Source organism: Neovison vison, chromosome 11, assembly GCF_020171115.1.
Source record: "Neovison vison isolate M4711 chromosome 11, ASM_NN_V1, whole genome shotgun sequence".
Classification (NCBI taxonomy): domain Eukaryota; kingdom Metazoa; phylum Chordata; class Mammalia; order Carnivora; family Mustelidae; genus Neogale; species Neogale vison.
In genome coordinates this window covers 152,954,099-152,975,077 of record NC_058101.1, presented here as the reverse complement: position 1 = coordinate 152,975,077, position 20,979 = coordinate 152,954,099, and the positions used below count along the sequence as shown (strand labels likewise).

Below are 20,979 nucleotides of genomic sequence, written 5' to 3'. Positions count from 1 at the left end.
TGAAACTATACTGTTGTATTGAGAAGGACATAGCTAGAATGCCTGGCTCTTGCATGATGTTTGACCATTGTCCAGTTATTTTCACATTATTTCATTTAATTCTTATGACGTATGCAGTATAGGCATCTGCCTTTTTGGCAGATGGGAAAACAGCTCAGATTGAGTAAGTGGCTTGGCCAAGGTCACACAGTTGGGAAAGGGTAAGGTGGGCCCAGAACCCAAATCTCCTAAGTTCTCAGGCTCTGCCATGTTGTCTGGAGACTGGGGAGTCTGGAGTCCACATGGTCAGGGATGAGTATGTTCTAATCTATCCTTAGGAGCCTGGAGGAGTCATATTTATCCCATGAGTACAACAGGACATATTAGCTTAAACAGTGTTATCTGAGTACTTCAGCAAAACAGAGGTTTTGTGGTAATTGGTAAATTAAGAGAAAAAAACCTATTCCAATTACTGTCTGAATCTATGACAACGCTATTAGGTCTCTTACTTCACCTGAAGCTAATCCATTGGGTAGAACTCTCTTAGGACTCATTGTCTATTGGCTGTGAAATATCTTTAAAATAGTATCTTTAAAAGTCTACATTTTCTGACAGCTCTCTTACCAGCTTTGCCCCCTTCCAAATGGCAGACTGGGGGAATTTCTGCCTTGCCATTAGGGCAGATACAAATAGAGCTCCTACAGCACCTTGAGGCAGTCAAAGACTATAGGACTTCTCTGCCTAGTCTATGCCATGAAGATCTAATTGAACTAAAAGGGGACTTTAAGCTGAAATTCATGCTATTTCTACCACAGCAAATCCTGAACATTAGCAAGAGTCCCCACATTTGCAAATGTCATTCTAAGATATTGCTTCTCTCACAAAACAAAGTGAATCATAACTTAAAAAAAAAGTGACCCCTTCAAATGTTTAATGACTCTACAAAGTACTCAAGTCTTTCAATATGCTAATTAAAATACATTTCTCTTGAAATGTTTCTGTTGAGACTCGTCAGTTTTCTGGGCAAATCCTCACATCAAAAGTCAATAACTTCTCAAACTGACTCAAGTTTTGTCTTTCTATTTATAAGCAACACTGACATAGGCAAGAGTATTCCTTATGCATGTTAAGAATCACTCATGCTTCTGACAACAACCTAGAGTAGGTTAATGCTTCACCGATGAGAGTCTCCATCAAATCCAAAGTCCTGCTGTCTTCTGAAATGTCCACTAGGTAAGACCAGTCAGTCTTATGGGCCTCTACTTCCTTCATCTGTTCTAATGGGTGGTCTCTTTTCTGAATACTAAGAAAAGTGACAGGAATCACCAGGTGACTTCAAGTAGAGAAGTTAGAAGCTGTGTTCAGATGGCCATGTTCAATTGCACCCCAGCTATCTCCCACTTCATGCCCATTCTTCAGGGAGTGGGCTTCAAATTCTTACCTCAGAAAAATTACATGTGACTACATGTTTTGGACCTTCAGGGTGCTCTAGGAATATTAAATTCATTGGCTCTGGAGTTCTGAATTGATGTTTTTTGCTTTTAAAGTTCCAGTGTTAACATATACTTGTTTTAATGATTTCAGGTTAGTGTGTTGGTCTTCTACTACACATTTATCTGAAGGCTCATTTGATCTTAGTACATTTGGATTAAACTATTTCCTTCCTACAGAAATAGACTTTCTCTGTGCATTAGCAAGGGGCTGGATACTGCTGCTTTTTACAGACAACTTGGTGATTCAGCATGACCTAACACAGTGCCTGGCAAGCAGAGGAGACACAAGATCAGTGTCATTAATGACTGTCTTTCATAATAGTTTAGAAATATTGAGATGATCTGATATGTATTCAGGCCATATATCCCGAATCTCAAGCCCCAATTCTTAATTCTGAATTTTAAAGGAACCCCCTAATCAAACCACCAACAGGTCTTGAGGAAATAATCTTTAGTGTCCTCCATTCCATGTCTGAGTCAGCGATAAATTTATTAACCAAATGGCTTTAGATCTCTGATTTACAGAGCCAAATGAACATGGTTTAACTAATAAATACATGTAATAACATGTATAATAATATGTGTGATATAATAAGCACAATGATTAAGTTGAATGAGTGGATTAGCAAGGATTTTTGTTGTTGTTGCAAGTAATAGAAACCCAACAAACTAGCTTCAGTTTTAAAAGATGGAGAAGGGTAGTTACCTAGTAGTTCTCATAACTGAGAGGTCCTCAGTCTCTGAAAAGATTCTCCTTTCTCATCTCTCTTTTCTTAGTGTCTCTGCTAAACTTCTTCCCTTGTTTCTCCTGTGGACAAGCTCTTTCCACATACAGAACACCTCCACCTTGGCAGCCTCAGAAAAGGGAGAACACCTTTTTCTCTCACATGACAGTCCCAGGGAAGGACTCCATGTTGTCCTGCTCGGGTCACATACCCATGCCTTGAAACAAACACTGTTGCCAACAGAAACAGGTACTGTTTCATATGACCCAGGCCTGGGTTATATGATCACTCATTTCACCCTATCTCCAGAAGTGTCATGGGAAACTTTGGAATGCAGAAAAAGATTTTCCAATAGCCCATTACACTAAACTCTCCAACAAAAGTAATCCTAGTAATAATGTGGAAGATCAGATATCCTGTGATTGAATATCTGTGAATATATATACTGCATCAAGCACTATTCTAAGTAGAAACAGACCTATACAAGGGTAAAAAAAAATTCTTCCTCTACATGCATAATTTGTCTAAAATATCAGGGTTAAAAATATGTCACTGAACAATCAAATCCTATTGTCTGTGAACACCATCAGCAGCAATTTCATCTTTTGGCTTATAGAATTGAAGCTGAAGATTAATCAGATGACCTCTAAAGTCTCTTCCTGTCTATGAGTCTACAACCCCTCTGTTAGAATCAAAATACTTCTGGAAGAATAGTATACCAAGCTATTACTTTATTGGACAGTATTATGGGTTGAACTATATTTTCTCCAAATTCGTATGTGAAGCCCTAACTTTTAGTACCTCAGAATATAATCTTACTTAGAGATAGATTAAAATTAAGGGACACCGGGGTGACTCAGTTGGCTAAGTGTCTGCCTTTAGCTCAGATCATTGATCCCAGGGTCTTGGAATCGAATCCCACATCAGGCTCTTTGCTCAGTGGGGAGCCTGCTCCTCCCTGTGTCTGTCACTCTCCCTGTTTGCTAGCTTTCTCTCTGATAAATAAATAAATAAAATCTTTTAAAAATGAAAGTTAAAATTAAATCAGTTCATTTGAGTGGGCTCTAATCCAATTTAGCTAGCGTTTTTTTTTTTCTTTTAAGATTTTATTTATTTATTTGATAGAGATGACAAGTAGGCACAGAGGCAGGCAGAGAGATAGGCAGAGAGACAGGAGGAAGCAGGCTCTCCACGGAGCAGAGAGCCCGATGCAGGGCTCGATCCCAGGACCCTGGGATCATGACCTGAGCCGAAGGCAGAGGCTTTTTAACCCACTGAGCCACCCAGGCGCCCCTAGCTGGTGTTTTTGTAGGAGGAGGAGATTAGGACAAAGATACACATGGAGGAAAGACCCTGTGAACAGGACCCAGGGAGAACATGGACATCTACAAGCCAAGGAGAGAGGCCTCAGAAAAATCCAATCCTGCCAAAGGCTTTATCTCGGACTTCTAGCCTCTTGAACTGTGAGAAAATAAATTTCTGTTGTTTAAGCCACCCAATCTGTGGTACTTTGTTATTAGCAAATAATACACACAATAAACCAAGAATTTCAAAGAGGAGTGAGGCACAGTGGACACAAATTTGATAATGGGATAGAGAGGACAAGAGGTTCCTATAAGATTCTTTTAAAAAGTAGAATTCCCCCTAAGATTTAGGAGCCAGGACCAGTGACATAGTTAACTGAGGTATGCTAGTAAAGATGGGATAAAATAGGAAAGAAGTTAAGAGAAGGAAGGAGAGAGAAGTGCATGACAGACTTCACCCTTTTTGAAATTTTGCCAAGGCTAGACATAAAGTGATTGCATCAGGACAGGACACTATGGTTGGCCAAGTCAAAGGCCACATACCCAACCTTGTGGGCCTGCGGCGAGCCTGATTCCTTCATGACTTCGGGCTGTCCTGGGCTCCTAATATGTGTCTCCACTGAGAACTCTGAAATGCTGAGCATCCTGCCCTGACCTTTGGCTTTGGGAGCCAAATGCCTACTCCACCTGGATCAAAGGATCACCAGCATGAGCTCTTAGCTATCATCACTCTTATTTATGACGCTCACTGTGAGAGCTTCCTGCTGAGACGACCCTAAGTTTGTTAGGCCTGCCTTTCACATATGATAGGCCAGGTCCAAGAGTCCAAACCAGGGTGAATCTGAACCTTCTGACTATAGTATTCTTACCCTACCAGTTCTCTACCTCCCCTGCCCCATACCTCACCATTCTCCTGCTAGAAACTCATCCCCCCGCTCTACACACCCCCAAACTCAACCCCCTGCTCTACACCCCATGCCAAACCAGGAAAGCCTGCTCCTAGCACCCTTCCTAGGCCTTCACCCACCTGGATGGATTTGCCTGGATCCTGAACCTGCATTACCCTGGCTTCTTTATCATTTTGCTACTCTTGCCTTAGCTCTGACCTTTGCCCTCTAGCAAATCCACCCAGGCACTGGGTGGCACTTAGAATCAGAACTCAAGACCCAACGCCCTGTACTGCCAGGGTCGTATTAAAATTCCACCACAAAGCACAATGCACATTTGGAAAAGCACACCCCCTTCTTCAGAAACAGCCAACACAGCATACCCGCTACACAAAAACCTGACACCAAAGGGAAAATATTTTTGTTAAACAGACTGATTACTAAATGAACAGGGTTTGTGAAAATCACATCTATTATATAGGACTTTTCAGTTCATAAGCCTCATAATATCAGATCATCATATTGGCAAGGCAGTGCTTGTAAGGCTGTTAGGATGAAATCTGGAAATTGCTTCATTATTGAATATTACAAATGATATTTGCCAACAGGGAATTTTGCTTGTGCGCACATTCAAATAAAATTTCTGGCCACCATTGTTTATAGCCCAGATATATTAATATCACCAATTCCAAAGAAGACAAATGAAATATTTAAATAATCCAAGCATTGTGGACCCACTGACTACTGCATTATACCTTCATGTTCTTTTTTTTTTTTAATCACCCACAGACATTAAAAAAAAAAAAGTCCTGATAACGTCAAAAGATGAGAAAGGCTAAATTCAGGGAAATAAAAGAACCATAAATCAGGAAAACTTTGGAGCTGCTAGAAAGACACTTTAATTTTGTAGACAAAAGACTGCATTAAGGAGGAATAATGCAATAATCAAAGGTGAACGAATCTCTATTGTCTGGCGTCTTTCTCTGTGGGAATTTTCCCACCCCTGACAGCTGTAAAGGGGGGAGGAGCGCAGACTGTGGCTGTGCCTTTATTCTCTTCCCCGTTTGCTCCCCAGCCCCTCCTCTCCTCCGTCAATAAATGTCTGCAATCATATTCTTGAGCTCCTGTGTGATTTCAAGGTTCATCTCTTCCATGCAGCTCAAACACTAATTATCCCAGCTGTAATTAGTAAGATAATTAAATACTGGCTCACTCATCTACCTTGGGTCGGGTCATGATTCTCCCAGAAGACCTTGAGCAGTTCCTCAAAGCTGATGCGTTCTGGCTCGTACACCACTCGGACTACTTCTGCGTGGCCAGTTTTTCCTTGAAAGAAACAGAACGTACAATCAAAATTTACTGACAACACCAATCTACTACAAGTCATCTGTTTCCACAGAACCACCAGACAAGGGCTCACGTTCTTCCCTCCACAGCAAGAGTGGGAGCCTAACAGTACGTTAGCTAACGATTTCATAGCAAGTCTGTCGCTGGTTCTGTCTCGATAAACGCATACAGTTGTCCTCTGGCAAGCTTCCTGAGGATGATGACTTCTCGTCATTGGGCTCTAATTTTTTTCTTTAATTTCACGAGAAAACAAACTCGGGTTTTCTTTTCTTTTCTTTTCTTTTTTTTTTTTTTAATCTCACCCTTATGAAACCTTATGGATCCAATCTGACATAGTGCTCAAGGTTTGAAACTCGGCGAGGGGAATGAGCCAATTTATTTTTATTATCACTCCCTGCGATATGCACTAAGCACAGCTGCACTACAGGGTGACATGGTGCCAGATCAAGAAACCTGGGACATGGGACGCCTGGGTGGCTCAGTTGGTTGGACGACTGCCTTCGGCTCAGGGCGTGATCCCGGAGTCCCGGGATCGAGTCCCACATCGGGCTCCCAGCTCCATGGGAAGTCTGCTTCGCTCTCTGACCTTCTCCTCGCTCATGCTCTCTCTCACTGTCTCTCTCTCTCAAATAAATAAATAAAAAATCTTTAAAAAAAAAAAAAAACTCTAAAAAAAAAAAAAGAAAGAAACCTGGGACAAACAGCCTTCTACCTCATTCACATCGGATCGATTCATTAACGGAGGGACATATTCGCTGTGCCCTTAACACAGGGGCAACAGGTCAGGTTCACATACCCAGTGGGGGACAAGGCTTTTCTCGGCCTATTTTGTCTCGACCGCAGCAAAGGTCTCTCTGTTAGTGTGCCCATTCTCAGAGGTGGTCCCAGGGTTCTGGAGATTAGGGAAGTGGGTGTTTGTAGTGGCCCTTGTACCTCTGGAATTCATGCCCTTCCTTATTTCACAGTGTTAGGATATAGTAAATAATAGAACCCTCCATACATATCATCTCTCTATTTAAATTTGTTTTCCATCTCTTTCTGGGCACCTTACATGCAGTAAAGAATTTAGCTTTGCCCTAAGAGATACCTGGCCTTTCTCTGCCTTGGTCTCTGGAAGGTAATCTGCATCATACCTGATAGGAATATCCTTCTTTAAGGTGAGACTGGCCACAGCAACAGTCTTAGGATGAAAGCTAGACCCTTGGAATCTTAGGATCCAGATGGCCACACTCAACAGTGTTAGGGTCAGGGCTGGCCTTGCCAGACAGACCAACCATGTGCTGAGACTGGGGACTTTGGGTAATGCAGAATCAGCTGAACTAAAGACTGAGTTCAACCATGTGGACAACCATCAATCATGCATATGTAATGAAGCCCAAATAGTAATTCTGAACACCAAAGCATGGGGGAGCTTCCTGGTTGACAATACTCTTTGCGTATTGTCACATAGGGATGTCAGGAGGGTAACACATCCTGATTGCATGGGAGACAACACAGAAACTTGGCACTGGAATCCTTCCAGACTCTGCTCTATGCATTTCTCCATTTGGCTGATTCTGATTTGTATCCTCTCTCTGCAATAAACTGTAACCCTGAGGATAACTCCACTCTCCGTGAATTCTGTGAGGCCTAAGTGACCAGACCGCACAGTGGTTTGGGAATCCCTTGAACTTCACCTTAGTTAGCAAAAAGGTTTGCCCATAGGTTGGTGATCTCACTTTAATCCTCACAGTGATTTTACTGAGGGGAAAACTGAGACACCTGGAAGTGACATTTGCCCAAGGTCACATGGAGCCAGTGAATTCCTGAACCACAACCTAAGAACCCTCTGGTTTTTTTGTCCAGGATTCTTTCCAATAAACAAGCAAAGAAAGAAAAGTGAACATGAATCCAGAAAAAGGAAAAAAAAAATCTATTCATTATCTTTCATCTTTTTTCTCACATTTAATTTCTGACTGTAGAAATAAAAATTTGCAAACAATATGAAGTTTAAAAATGTACAGAAGTGGTAGGGTTATGGACATTGGGGAGAGTATGTGCTTTTGGGTAAATTGGAAGGGGCGGTGAACCATGAGAGACTATGGACTCTGAAAAACAATCTGAGGGGTTTGAAGTGGCGGGGGGGGGTGGGAGGTTGGGGGTACCAGGTGGTGGGTATTATAGAGGGCACGGCTTGCATGGAGCACTGGGTGTGGTGAAAAAATAATGAATACTGTTTTTCTGAAAATAAATAAATTGGAAAAAAATGTACAGAAGTATAAAAAAGAAAAGAAAAATTACATATTATATTCTGACCACATACAATAAGTACTGTCATTATATTTTACACATCTCTTTCTGAATATATACCAGATACACACGAGTGCACATGTGCTCATACACATGCACACACGTGCAACCACACCATGCACAATTTGCTTTACTGCAAGCATAGCATCATTTTTTTCAACTTACCAGCATATTGTATTTTCCCATGTCACTGGAATTTTTAGGAAATGCCACTTATAATGACTATGTAACACTCCAAAGATGGTTGTACTATTATTCAATCATCCCCTGTCACTGGGGGTTTAGACTGAACCCTATTTTTATCTATTGGTGTAAATATCTTTCCACATTTCCAAGACTGCCTCAAGCCACAGTTACATAAGTGGGATTTCTAAACCAATGCTTACAAACATTTTTAAGTTTCTTACTATTTACTGCTTAGGTGCTATTCGGTAAAGTTGACCCAGTTTTCCCTCCCCATTGGCAGCACGTTTCAGGGCCAGTCTCAGTCACTATTGCAATGTTTTTAACTCTTACCAATTTATAGTAGGACAATAGTGTCCTATCATTTTATTTTCAATGAGTATAATTATTAGTAAGGTTAAAAAAAAGTCATGTTTATTTATTTTAATTTATTTGCTCTAAGTTTTATAATACCATTTTTATATTGGGTCATTCATATTTTTAATGAATGGTCATTTTACATAATTTTAATTCAAAGACTACAGTCATAGAAGGAAGCCAACAAACAGATCTTATACTCACAGATATGAAAAGAATTATGGGAAAACAAGGGAAGAAGATATATTAAGTATAACAATCATGTTATTGTAAAACCACTTTTTTAAAAAGATTTTTATTTTTTATTTATTTGACGGAGAGAGATCACATGTAGGCAGAGAGGCAGGAAGAGAGAGGAGGAAGCAGGCTCCCCGCCAAGCGGAGAGCCCGATGCGGGACTGGATCCCAGGACTCCAAGATCGCAACCCGAGCCGAAGGCAGAGGCCCAACCCATCGAGCCACCCAGGCACCCGTAAAACCACTTTTGATCCCACTTCAAAATCTCATTATTTCGTATTTTGAAATGCTTAAATGAATGATTAAATACATAAGAATTAAACTCTCTAAATATTAACAATAGTAATAATATGTAACAAGCACGACAAATGTATTTGGTAAGAAAAGCATAGAATCCACACTAGAAATCTAGGCAAAAGATGTAAACAGGCAGTGCACACAGGAAGAAATAAATGTAAATCAAGATTGAAAAGTACTGAACATTTCTAGTGATAAAAGCAAATAAAGGCATATTGAAACATGAACGTACCATCTATTACATTTTATAAAACTGCTTAAAAATGTATCTAGTGCCGATGAGGAGACTGTAACATTGGCACCCTTACTTGGCTGGTAACAGCATAAACAACCATCCCCTTTCCAACCCCACAGGCATATGTATCAAGAGCCACAAAGAATAAAATTAACTTACCTTCTCTAAGGGACCCAGAAAATCTATCTCAAAGATACAACCCCAAATAATGGAAAAGAGATGTATGTGGAAAAAAAAAAAATTCAATCCATCATTTCTATAATAGCAGAATACTATAAGAAATCCAAAAGTCAAATAAAAAAAGAAACCAAGTATGGGATAGCCACATGATGAAGTCTCATGTCACCATTAAAACGCAATCTCCTAACCCTAGTAAAAACTGTTACCATTCACTGAAGCCTGACAAAATGGCAGCCACTTTATCAATTTGATGTTCTTTAAGGCGCACAACAAATTTTCTTCCTAATTTTTTTCTATTGTGGAAAATACACATAACAAAATGTACCATGTTAACCATCTTTAAGGACATGGTTTGGTGGCATTAACTACCTTCACACTGCTATGCTACCATCACCACCACCCATCTCCAGAACATTTTCATCCTGCCAAACCGAAACTGTCTCCATCAAACACTAAGTCCTCATTTCTCTCCTACCCCCAACCCCAGTGACCACCATCCTACTTCCGCCTCTGTGAATTTGACCACTGTGGGTACTTCATAATGGTGGAATCATACAGTGTTTTTCACTCAGCATAACGTTCTCAGGGTTCAGTCACTTAGCGCGCGTGTCAGAATTTCCCTCCTTTTTAAGGTTGAGTAATATTCCAGTGTGTGGACAGACCACATTTGGTTTATCCATTCATCTGTCAGTGGACATCTGGGTTGCTTCCACCTTTTGGCTACTGTGAATAATGCTGCTATAAACACGAGCACACACATATCTCTCACAACCATTTTACAAGAGAAATGTGGTCCCCCCCTTTTTTTTTTCAATTTATTTATTTTCAGAAAAACATTATTCATTATTTTTTCACCACACCCAGTGCTCCATGCAAGCCGTGCCCTCTATAATACCCACCACCTGGTACCCCAACCTCCCACCCCCCCGCCACTTCAAACCCTCAGATTGTTTTTCAGAGTCCATAGTCTCTCATGGTTCACCTCCCCTTCCAATTTACCCAAATTCCCTTCTCCTCTCTAACGCCTCTTGTCCTCCATGCTATTTGTTATGCTCCACAAATAAGTGAAACCATATGATAATTGACTCTCTCTGCTTGACTTATTTCACTCAGCATAATCTCTTCCAGTCCCCCTTTTAAGGATGAGGCAGTTAAGTCCTCTCCACAGGTTTTCTCACACAACATTCCACAACCACTAAGGAGTGGGACCTAGTGAAGAGTCAACCAGTGAAGATCTCATTCCATGACCACAGTGTAGACCCCTGAAGCCACCGAGTGACAGCAAATGTCACATAGGCAGTGGCTCTGATGGGAAATCACAGATGGCGTAATTGACATCCAGGCTGTCAAGACTATTTTCCAAGATTAGGCTCTTCCTTTGTGGTAGCAACATGGGCTCAGGAAAGATTTCTGCAAACATTTTCGGACATAATCTGGGCACTGACATTATTTGTGGAGAGGTTTAAAGAAGTTTGGTTGTTTAAAAGAAACTACTACCATTAAAATTCAACATCCATCTGCATTGACAAACAGTGGGGAGAAGCCCTCGCCAAACTCACCTTTAAGTTTCTTTATTTTATTTCTCCAAAGTACAAGAGTCTGTGTAAAAATACCCAGTGCAAATGATCAAAAGGATTAAGGGGCTAGGGAACCACTTACAGAAATGCCCAGGCCTCCAGGAACTCACCAATGTGCTAGGCTAATTTGATTCCTGAGACCAATCTGCAAATACTTTCTGGTGCTTCCAGAGATAAAAGGCTGTATCTTAAAAATACCTTGAGCTGTTTCTTCATATAACATCGTGCAAATAGCATGATAGATGTGATGTGCAAACGTGCTTGTTAACAATGCGCAGCGGCGTTAGAGGTGTTCTAACACTCTTTTAACACTGTTGTTCGAAAATATCTTGAAAGGAAATAAAAAGGACAAATGTCTTCTCTGAGCATTTCCCAGTGTGCCTTACCCCATGACCCTAAAGAAAGGTGAATGAATGCAGAAGGGTAGGTTATGGACAGTCCATTCCTTGTAAGACAAAATAACCCAGAAGAGATATAAAGGAGTGTCCTGGGGGCTGAAAAATCAGGCACTCTGGAGTCATCTAGGCCTTTGTGGGAGCCAAGTCAATCCATGGAACCAGGCATTTTCAAGGAGAACCCCCAAATAAATTAGCCTGTCTTTAAAGTCCCATGTCACAGCTTTCCATCCCATAGGGAAAATGTTATCCTCAACTCTTCCAGGCTTGGGTGATGAGTGTTTGCTACTGTCCAGGCTGGTAAGAAGGAAAGAAGGAGCAGGAAGGTGGTCTCTCCAGTAGATGAGAACAGGAGAGAGCTCGGGAGCTGGTGAGATGCAAACGCAGGGGAGTGTAGCAGGGGGCAACACCCACTCAGGAGCCAGACTGCGTGGGCTACCCCTTGGCAGGCACATGACTGTGGCAGGGCTGGTGAGAGTGAAAAGGGTGGTTCAGACCATAGCTCCTTGGCGTAAGAACCAGGCCTTCCCCAAGGGGCCTACACTCACTTTTGAAGGCCCTTAATTCTCCTTAACTACTCTGTGCCTCAGTTCCCTCGTCTATAAAGTGTGGAATTAGAACAGTGCCTGGCACAGAAGGAATCAGTCTATCTCATGCTCTATGCCTCATGTTCAAAGGTTGTATGATATTCTCTACTCAGCTGGGATGGAACGGGAGAAGACTGAAATTAAAGTCACAAGAAGTAACTTAAACCATAGTTCTAACAAGTAATTTGACACTTTTTTGACTGTGATCCTGAGTCTCCTACTTTTCTGGATGGAACTAAAAATAATGTCTGTTGTTAGAGTCATCAAGATTAAATGAGGTCATATGTGGGAAAGTTCTGGGGAGGAGTAAAGCTCTCTTTAAGTAAATATGAGGTTTCTATGGTTGTTTTCCTTTTGTGTTTCCTGAACAAGGATACCTTCCCCATAAGGCCTAAATTCCAGGAGAAGAAAAATAATGTAAGGAAGCTTCCAACTCATCAAACTAAATTTTTATCTCTGAGAGTGTCTAAATCTGATTTTATTCATGCATTCATTCTAGAAATACCAGTTAAGGGTCTCCAGGTACTGATGCAGGGGCTGAGGTGAGGTCCAGCCGACACATTCCAGCCTAGGTGCAAACTATAGTCCGGCTTTCATCCACACCGTGCAAGGACACTGATTCTCACTCTTTTGATGAATTGTGATGAATCACATGTGATTCACTGTAGAATCAGAACTAAAAAAGACAGGAGTTTAATGAGAAAGCTCTTAACTCAGGTAAAAAGAAACCCCTGGAAGCAGGTAGGAACCTCACCTCCCTAGACAAGCTGCTTCCTACTGTGCTATTGTAGCTGTTGACAATGTCTTTTGGACAAGAACTTTTGTCCGTCAGAGTCAGTAGTACTCAGGAGACAGTGCAGAGCAGAACACTCTCCCCCTCCCCACCGCTGTCCCTTGGGCTGCAGGCTTCAGAATATGCGAAGCCTGTCCTCTCTCAGGACAAAGCCAAATGACCACAGGCCAGCAGGCGGCAGCCACGAGTGGTCAGGATCACACAGCTAGCGTGGTAAGAAAGCAAGCTGGGATTGAGAGTTAGACTCCAAATTCTCTGTAGAACTAGTGGCTCCTCCCCAACAGGGTGGGCAAATCTGATGCAGAGGAGATTTCCACAAGGAGAAGGAGCAGGACCACCAGCATCAAGGCCAGCTTGAGCCTGGGAGGGGCTTCTAGGGGGTAGCATCTCACCTGACCAAGAGGGATTCCTGAGGCAAGCCAGGAAGCTCAGACCGGCATGCTTTGTGTGGATTCCCAGGTCCCAGTGTGTGAGCAAAAAACTGGGAGTGACAGCAGAGACCCCAGCCCTCCAGGAGGGGCCTGGACAGGGACACAAAGGAGGGAAGCAAAGAGAGACAGAGACTAGAGGACTGGGGACAGAGAGAGGAAGCTTTAGGCAACACTGGGGCACAGGGCTCTGACTCCCTGTATCAGGGCTCCTGGAACTCTTTGCTGCTGCTGTGGAGAGGGTCAGAGAAGAGGTCACCCATCTGGTCCCCACCAGATACCCTAGACACATGTGTACCCCTTTGCTGCTCTATCTGCAAGGCAAGGAGAGACCTCCAGGCCTGCTCACTTCCCTCCACATGTCACAATCCGCCATGGGGCACACATGACCGTCAACAGGATGCCTGCCTGTCTACACTGGACTGCCGGGCCCCACTGAGGGCCAGGAAGCAGGCATCAGGGCACTTGGACCCAGACGGCATCCTGGGCTTGCCTCCTGGCCACCCACCAGCCCAGGGGTATGACCTTGGCCAAGCTCTTTCCTCTCCAGGCTTTAGTTTCCTTATCTTTGAAATAGGACTAATTCATAATAGTAACGTCAAGGACTGTTGTGAGGATTAGCTCGATAACCCATAGAAAGGGCTGAGAGTAGTCTGGCCCACCCCATACATGAAACCCTACCCAATATTAGCTTTATTTGTAATGGTATGTTTTGTATTGTTATTGATACTACTATCACTGTTACTTCATAATGGGGGGACTGGGAATCTGTATTTTTACAAGATACCCCAGGTGATTCTTAATAGTAACCAAAGTGTGAAAACCAGTCTTCTTGAGCCCGGGGCACTGCTTAAAGAAACCAGCCCTCAAACTCTCTCCTGAATCCTAGTACTCGCTGTCTCCATCATCAGGAGGTGCATAGGAGTCCCACAGGCCTTAAGGAAGGAAGGCAGGCAGGCAGGAAGGGAAGGGGTGGAGAGGGAAGGTGGGGGAGGCAGAGGGGAAGGAGAGCACAGAGGAGAGGAGGAAGGATACTAACTCCTGTTAAAAACTAAACCGAAGCATATCAAACATCCTAAGTGTTTATTTGAGCAAACATCTAGGCACATTGGGCAGCAACAAAAGGAAGTGGGTAGGAGCCCTCCAGAGAGAGGGGCTAGGGAGAAACATATATGGAGAACATGTGAAAGCAAATACAAGAAATTATCTGACTGGCTAAAGCTTAAAGCGTCGTTGGCTGTTTGTGATTGGCTGCTCTTGGCATTTTGATCTCATGACCTTGAGGTACTCCCAGGCCTCAACTTTGGTTTGCTTCTTAGGAACCACAGTATTAGAGCCTCCTCCGTCTAATGGCCTCCTTGCTTAATTAATTTAACACCTTTTACAAAGATCTGTGGAATGAATGACGGGGTAAGTGAACAGGAAAATATGAAGAGGAAAACAGTTAATAAATGTAGCATTACAAAAAATAAAAATAAAAATAAGTAAGTAAATAAATAAATAAATGTATGTATGTAGCATTTACTAAACACTATGCATTGTTCTAAACTCTTTTGATATGTATTAATGAAGTTAACACTCAAAAAAACCCAGAGTAAGTAATATCATTCCCATTTTCTGGAGGAGGAAACTGAGCAACAAAGAGGTAAAGGAATCCGAAGCCATACAGATATTAAGTGGCAGAGACTGGACTTGAGGCCCGCACAACATGGCTCCCAGACAGACAACGAGAGGGCAGCTTAAGTAAGGTGGGCTTGTGAGTGGGCAACATCCTTATCAAGACATCAGATCTATGAGAAAGGAAAGGGCCACATGGACAGAAGAAGTCAGGGGTGCTTCAAGAAAGAGAAGTGGGAGGGCATCCAGGGCGGCCATGGTCATAAGCAGAAGCAAGAATTCAAAAAGGACGGGCAAAGAGGCAGGGAGCTCCTCTCTGCCACAGACCTGATATCATGCCCTGTCACTGGAAACGCCTCTCAGCCAGCCCATCCTCCAAGCTGCCCCGCTCAACCCAGCATAACCACAACCCCTCAGCATTTGGACATAGCACTTTAAATCTGCAAAGTGCTCCTGGATCCACAAATTCATTTTAGTCTCACAGCCCCTTCCCCATGCAATTAGCAAGACTAATATTATTATGTCCATTTGATCAATAAGAAAGTCAAGGTTAAAGAGATGGACTAACTTGCTTGGATCTCAGAGCTTGTAGGCAACTGAGCTAACCGAGAATCTGACCCCTGTCGGTGCACTCCACTCCCAGTTCCTTCTCCCACAACTGTCCTTTGCCCTAGGGCCCACAGGAGTCCTTCCTGGCCACCAGGCCTCTCCACATCTGGCATTATCCCCAATATCACTTCCCCACACCCTCTCCTTGAGTTAAATGGTTCATATCTCCAACTCCACCCCTAGCTGCTCTAGTGCCCCCCTTCCAGCCATCTGCAATCAAAGCCCTCCCCTTTAGGTGCTGCTTCTTCCAGGAAGCCCTCCTTGAGTATAGGACCTGGAGAAGAGGCATGAAGTAGGCGGAAAAGCACAGTCAATGCAATCCTACAGGACCTGCTATGCTCAGATCTGGACTTTGTGACTCAGTCAGGTTTCCTGAGGTCCCTCACCAGGTCACTGTGAGGAAAAGAGGTGATGTCTGTGGCAGGTAGGAGCTAGCAGTGACCAAGGGGGTTACTCAGAAAACAGTGTTTTTCTTCAAATACAACTGACCCAGGACCCCACCCCATCCCCGCCGCCAACCAGATTCTTCTTCACTTGAGACCATACCTTGTAACACTTGAGTCCTGTTTTTGAGCACTTGTTTAGTTTTTCCACACACACAATGAACTCCCAGAGAAGAAGAGCCATGACAATGGCTCTCCTCTGTCATCCCCAAGGACTGGACCCAGGATCAGACATCAGTAAATGCATAGGGATCAGAAGATTCTTTGTGCTGAAATTTTCTAACACTTACACAGACTTCTTCTGGATGAGTGTCCTACTGGCCCCGGCACTGCTCATCTGTACAAGGGCCAGTCTCCTAAATGGGATTACAGATCAATGCTCTGCTTTGCCTCGCTGTCCCTAACTACGGAACTCTATGTAAACTTGCCATGTGCCTTCAAATGGATATAGCTACTACCCAAAGAAAGGTATTAGATGCAACCAGTGCAATCTTACTCCTTGCAACACTGTGTTTTATATGCTCCCTAAATTCCTAAATACTTACTGAACACCTACTAAGTTCCAGGCTCTGCATTAAGTACGGGAGATTCAATGGTGACAAATGTTAAAATAAGGTGATAACAAGAATTCTTGCAGCCCTGGTACCACCAACAGTCAGGACCCACATAAGGAATGGCCCTTTAAAGGAAAAAGATTTTTATTTATCCTACAGGGAAGATGGCAGGAAGAAGTAAGCTCTAGTTATTTTTCCATTAAATAATAACCATTTTTCAACTCCCCTCATCTTTCCCAGCCAACAAGACCTATCCGAACTGTTAAGCCAAATCAAAGAGCACAGGGAAAGATCCAGGTGTTTGAAGGGAAAGGGGGAGCACTGGATGACTAATACCTCCCTTCTCCCATACAAGATTCAAAACACTACTTTCCTCTTGCTAATTAACTACAAAGAGGTAAGATGTCAGCTCAGTTTCATCTCCAGCTCCTGCAGATAGAAAATGTGATTTCCAACAATGTACTCATTATAAAAAAAAAATCCTAATACATCAAAATTGGGTGCCCTGTGGAGTTCATTATAGGATTTGAGGAGTGTCTATACTGTCATTTTATCTTCGCTTTTTTTCTTTTGTCTCATCAGTCACTTAAAATGTCCAAAGAGAAATGTAAGCTTTAAAAAGCATCCTATTGATTGCAAAGTAGAAACAGTACTGTTGGAGCAATTGTAATTTTTTTTTTTTTTTTTTTTTTGGCCCACCATGGGGAGACATCGAGGGGAATTTATAATCCTCTGGTGTATATTTAATACAGACACATTCTTTAGAGATTATTCTCTTGGAGGAATGCTATAAACACAGTTGAGCACTTGATAAGAAAATTCCTCAAGAAAACAATAAACGACAACCATTACATCCTTTGTGCCACTGGAGGTTTCTTACTGCTACAAAGCTAACTAGTAGGTAACCAGTCTAGGAGTGAGCAGCTGACTAGTTTCTGTATCCAACCTGCTGATTATAGAGGCTGACCTCCACAACATTTGAGGTGTTTTTTCCAGAACATGAAGTATATGAAAGGCTTTTCTCATTGGGTTGATCGATGCCCATTTCCTAGGCCTCCCAATGCCCCATTTCCTACTCTCAACCTACTATGAGGGGGACAAGCATTAGGAGAAATTTAAAAAACTGACCTGCCACAAAGGGATCATGGTCCCCTTGCAGCCAAGAGAACAAACACACTTCCGTTAAGTGGCCTAATTAATGCTTAAAAGGGTCCTGTACATTGAGAAACTGACTTCTCAATGCTGCTAAGTGACTCCCAAGTCCAAAATGAGGCTTGCTTGTGCCTTGATGTCAGTGGGCTATACAAGAAGAGTGGTCCACAATCCTATGCCATGAAATCACACTTCTGAAAAGTAGTCTCAAACCTCTCACTGTACCGCACGCTGGAATCTGGATACAGGAGATCTGGAGTCAGGCCCAGGCATACATATCTCCTTCACAAAGATTGACGGTTGCTTCTATTGCAAAGTTGGGAAAGGGAACCATGAAATTAGTCACTGGATATGTGCAGCTATATCCAGGGAGAGGAAACCAGAAAGATGATCTTTTAAACAAAGTATCGGGGTTATAAGAGATCTGAAAGGTCAGCTAGCCAAATGCCCCACTGTTTAACCCCATGGCAACATTCAGGTGACCATTTCAAGTGAGAGGATGCACGTTGCTTCACAAAGTATCCATGTCATTGTTGAGCTGTCCTAATTTCTGCAAAGTTCTGCCGTTACAATGTCAAACCTACCTCCTTCTATTCATTGGTCCAGGTTGTACCTCTTGAGTTCTCATCACGCTGCAGAGTGACTCTTAAAAAGGCTAGAAGCATAGGACATGGTGGTGCAATTAAATGAGCGCTGACTTTGGGGTCAAAAAGCCTACTCTTGGGCGCAAAATATGCCAGATAAGCAGCTTAGCTTCTCTTTGTCTCAAATTCCTCATTTGTAAAACGGGACTACTAAGAGCTTAGTGTATGGATTGTAGAGTATGGTTAAGAGCATTCAATAATGGAAATAAAGGGAAAGCCCTCAGGAAACTTAGCAGTACTAATAAAATCCATGGTCTCAGTATTAGTCCTTCTCTAGCCATATACTACTCATGATAAACACATCATGATGGCATGAAGTTCACTCTGAAAAGCCAACAACTTTCAAACCACAAGGATCTAGGTTATTACAAACAGAACAATATGGACTGCTTTCCAAGCAAAGATGGGCTGTTCTGGGTAGGCTGCCAAGAACAGGTTTTCCTAAAAGCGTATGTATTCCAAATCCAAGTGAAAAGACAGCTAGTGAACCCCCGCAATCATGAACTGAAAGGTCTTTAAAACCAAGTCACATTTTTTCATATTCTTCAAAAACTATTCTTGATTCATAATAACATGGATGAGAAAAGGCAACCCAATTGAAGCTTGTCATTCCTAATACTGTGGCTGCTTATACAGAATTTCCAGAAGAGCTACTTTAAGGCATACAAAGATAATAATTGCCTATTCATTTTGAACATACACCACCTTACAGTTGCTTTTTAAGTTCATGTGGTAGTAGCATATTCTCCCAACTTGAATGATACATTATTTATAAATAGCCCGCCCAGGAATGATTTGGCAGGATGCTCCAAGAAGCATGGCTCTGACTTATTTAGATGTCTACATTCACTAATAAGAAATAATAACTTTCTCTTTCATTTAAATATTTTGAGAAGAATGGCACTCTAAACCAAGCCTTTAGATTTTGTGCATAATAGCCCCATACTGAAATACTATTGGTGGTCTGGGAGATGCCTTGGCTTTTTCTCCTTCTTTAAATAGTACCAAAAGCACCAGTTACTTTGTCAAAAAAAATCAATCCCAGAGCCTTATCTTGAAAGCATATCAATAATATGAGCGACCAAGGTTTAATCTTAATGTCATAACTATGTAAATATCATATAGAAACTTTCAAAAATAATCAGCACAATACCAAACCAGCTGATTCTACACATTCAGTCAAATATTGTCTAATTCAGGCATTCTTTTTTTTTTAAGGTTTTATTTATACATTTGAGAGAGTAAGCGAGTGAGCGAGAAAGAGCATGCGAGCATGAGCAGGGGGAGGGAGAGGGAGAAGCAGACTCCCTTGCTGGGCAGGGAGTCTGATGCAGGGCCGGATCCCAGGACCCCAGGATCATGACCTGAAAGATAACAGACGCTTAACAGACAGAGCCACTCAGGCACCCTAATTCAGGCACTCTTAATGGGGGTAATACCATTCCCGGTGGGGGGAGAAAACTGGCTCTTAAGGGACAAAATCATCTTACATATCAAAATGCTGTGGCCTTCCAAAGGGCCACAGTATAGAAACTCATATATAGCATATATCTGATATTAAATTTTAATGGGGAGTAGAGTGAGACAATTAGGAAAGAAATGGCTAAAAAGACTCCCTAGGATGGCTATAATTCTTTAAAGATTGAGAAATGCTGATCTAACTAATTCAATTAATACATCAGTACAATCAAAATGGTGAAGCAATTTATCAAAATTCCTGCCTCATTTCCACTTCTGGATGGGGTTTGTAATAGAACATGACTGCCAGAGGAGGGATTCATTCAACAAGTACTTACAGCATAGCTAGCTTGAGCTCTGAGGACTCTTTTGGGGGCAACCAACACAACAATGAAGAAGACAGTTCCTAGCCTAGTGGAGTTCACAGTCCATGAGGGGAGAGAAACATGTACATGGGAATGTAGAGGATAAGACAACAGCTGCTCAGAAGAGGAAAGCGCTCAGAGTTCTGTGGAGCACATGGGAAGAACACCAAGGTCAGCCTTGAAGAGTGAGGGAAGACTTCTCAGTGGAGAGGACCACTCCAGTGTTCTTAATGCTTAGCTCCACCGTAGCCAAACTTGACCCCTAGGCCTCTCTCATTCTTGACAACTTTGGACTTGGCAACCTGGAAATCCAGGCAATCCAAAACACAAATGCGGAGCATTTCCTTAGACTATGTGCCTTTGCCCATAGTTATTTTAACCTATGAAGGGAAACAAGGCCCTGAGCAAAAAAATTCATCACTCCAGGGTACTAATACAAGTCACATCATTTTAGATCAGTGTATATCCCAAAAGAGGTTCCATAGGAACTAACACCAGAATCCCAGTTTTGGACTTAAGGTAACTCATTCCATATTAACCCAAACCCTGCATTGGACTTTTTGTGCCTTGAGATAAGTGGTACTCAGTAAGTATAGGTTAATGACAAAAATATTTTGTGCAATATACTTTTTAAAGATTTATTTATTTTTTTTTAAAGATTTTATTTATTTATTTATTTGACAGACAAGGAGATTACAAGTAGGCAGAGAGGCAGGCAGAGAGAGAGGAGGAAGCAGGCTCCCTGCCGAGCAGAGAGCCCGATGCAGGGCTTAATCCCAGGACCCGGGGATCATGACCTGAGCTGAAGGCAGAGGCTTAACCCACTGAGCCACCCAGGCACCCC

At 42.4% G+C, this 20,979-nt stretch overlaps 1 protein-coding gene across 5 annotated transcripts in view; it reads right to left on the bottom strand.

Annotated features, from left to right (window-relative positions):
- MSRA (methionine sulfoxide reductase A) overlaps window positions 1-20,979 on the bottom strand; it is a 437,171-nt gene that overhangs the window by 137,933 nt on the left and 278,259 nt on the right. For all 5 annotated transcript variants that reach the window (XM_044225040.1, XM_044225042.1, XM_044225043.1 and 2 more), the window contains one exon: window positions 5,610-5,714. In XM_044225040.1, coding sequence (XP_044080975.1) covers window positions 5,610-5,714 — 105 coding nt within the window. The remainder of the gene's footprint in view (window positions 1-5,609; window positions 5,715-20,979) is intronic.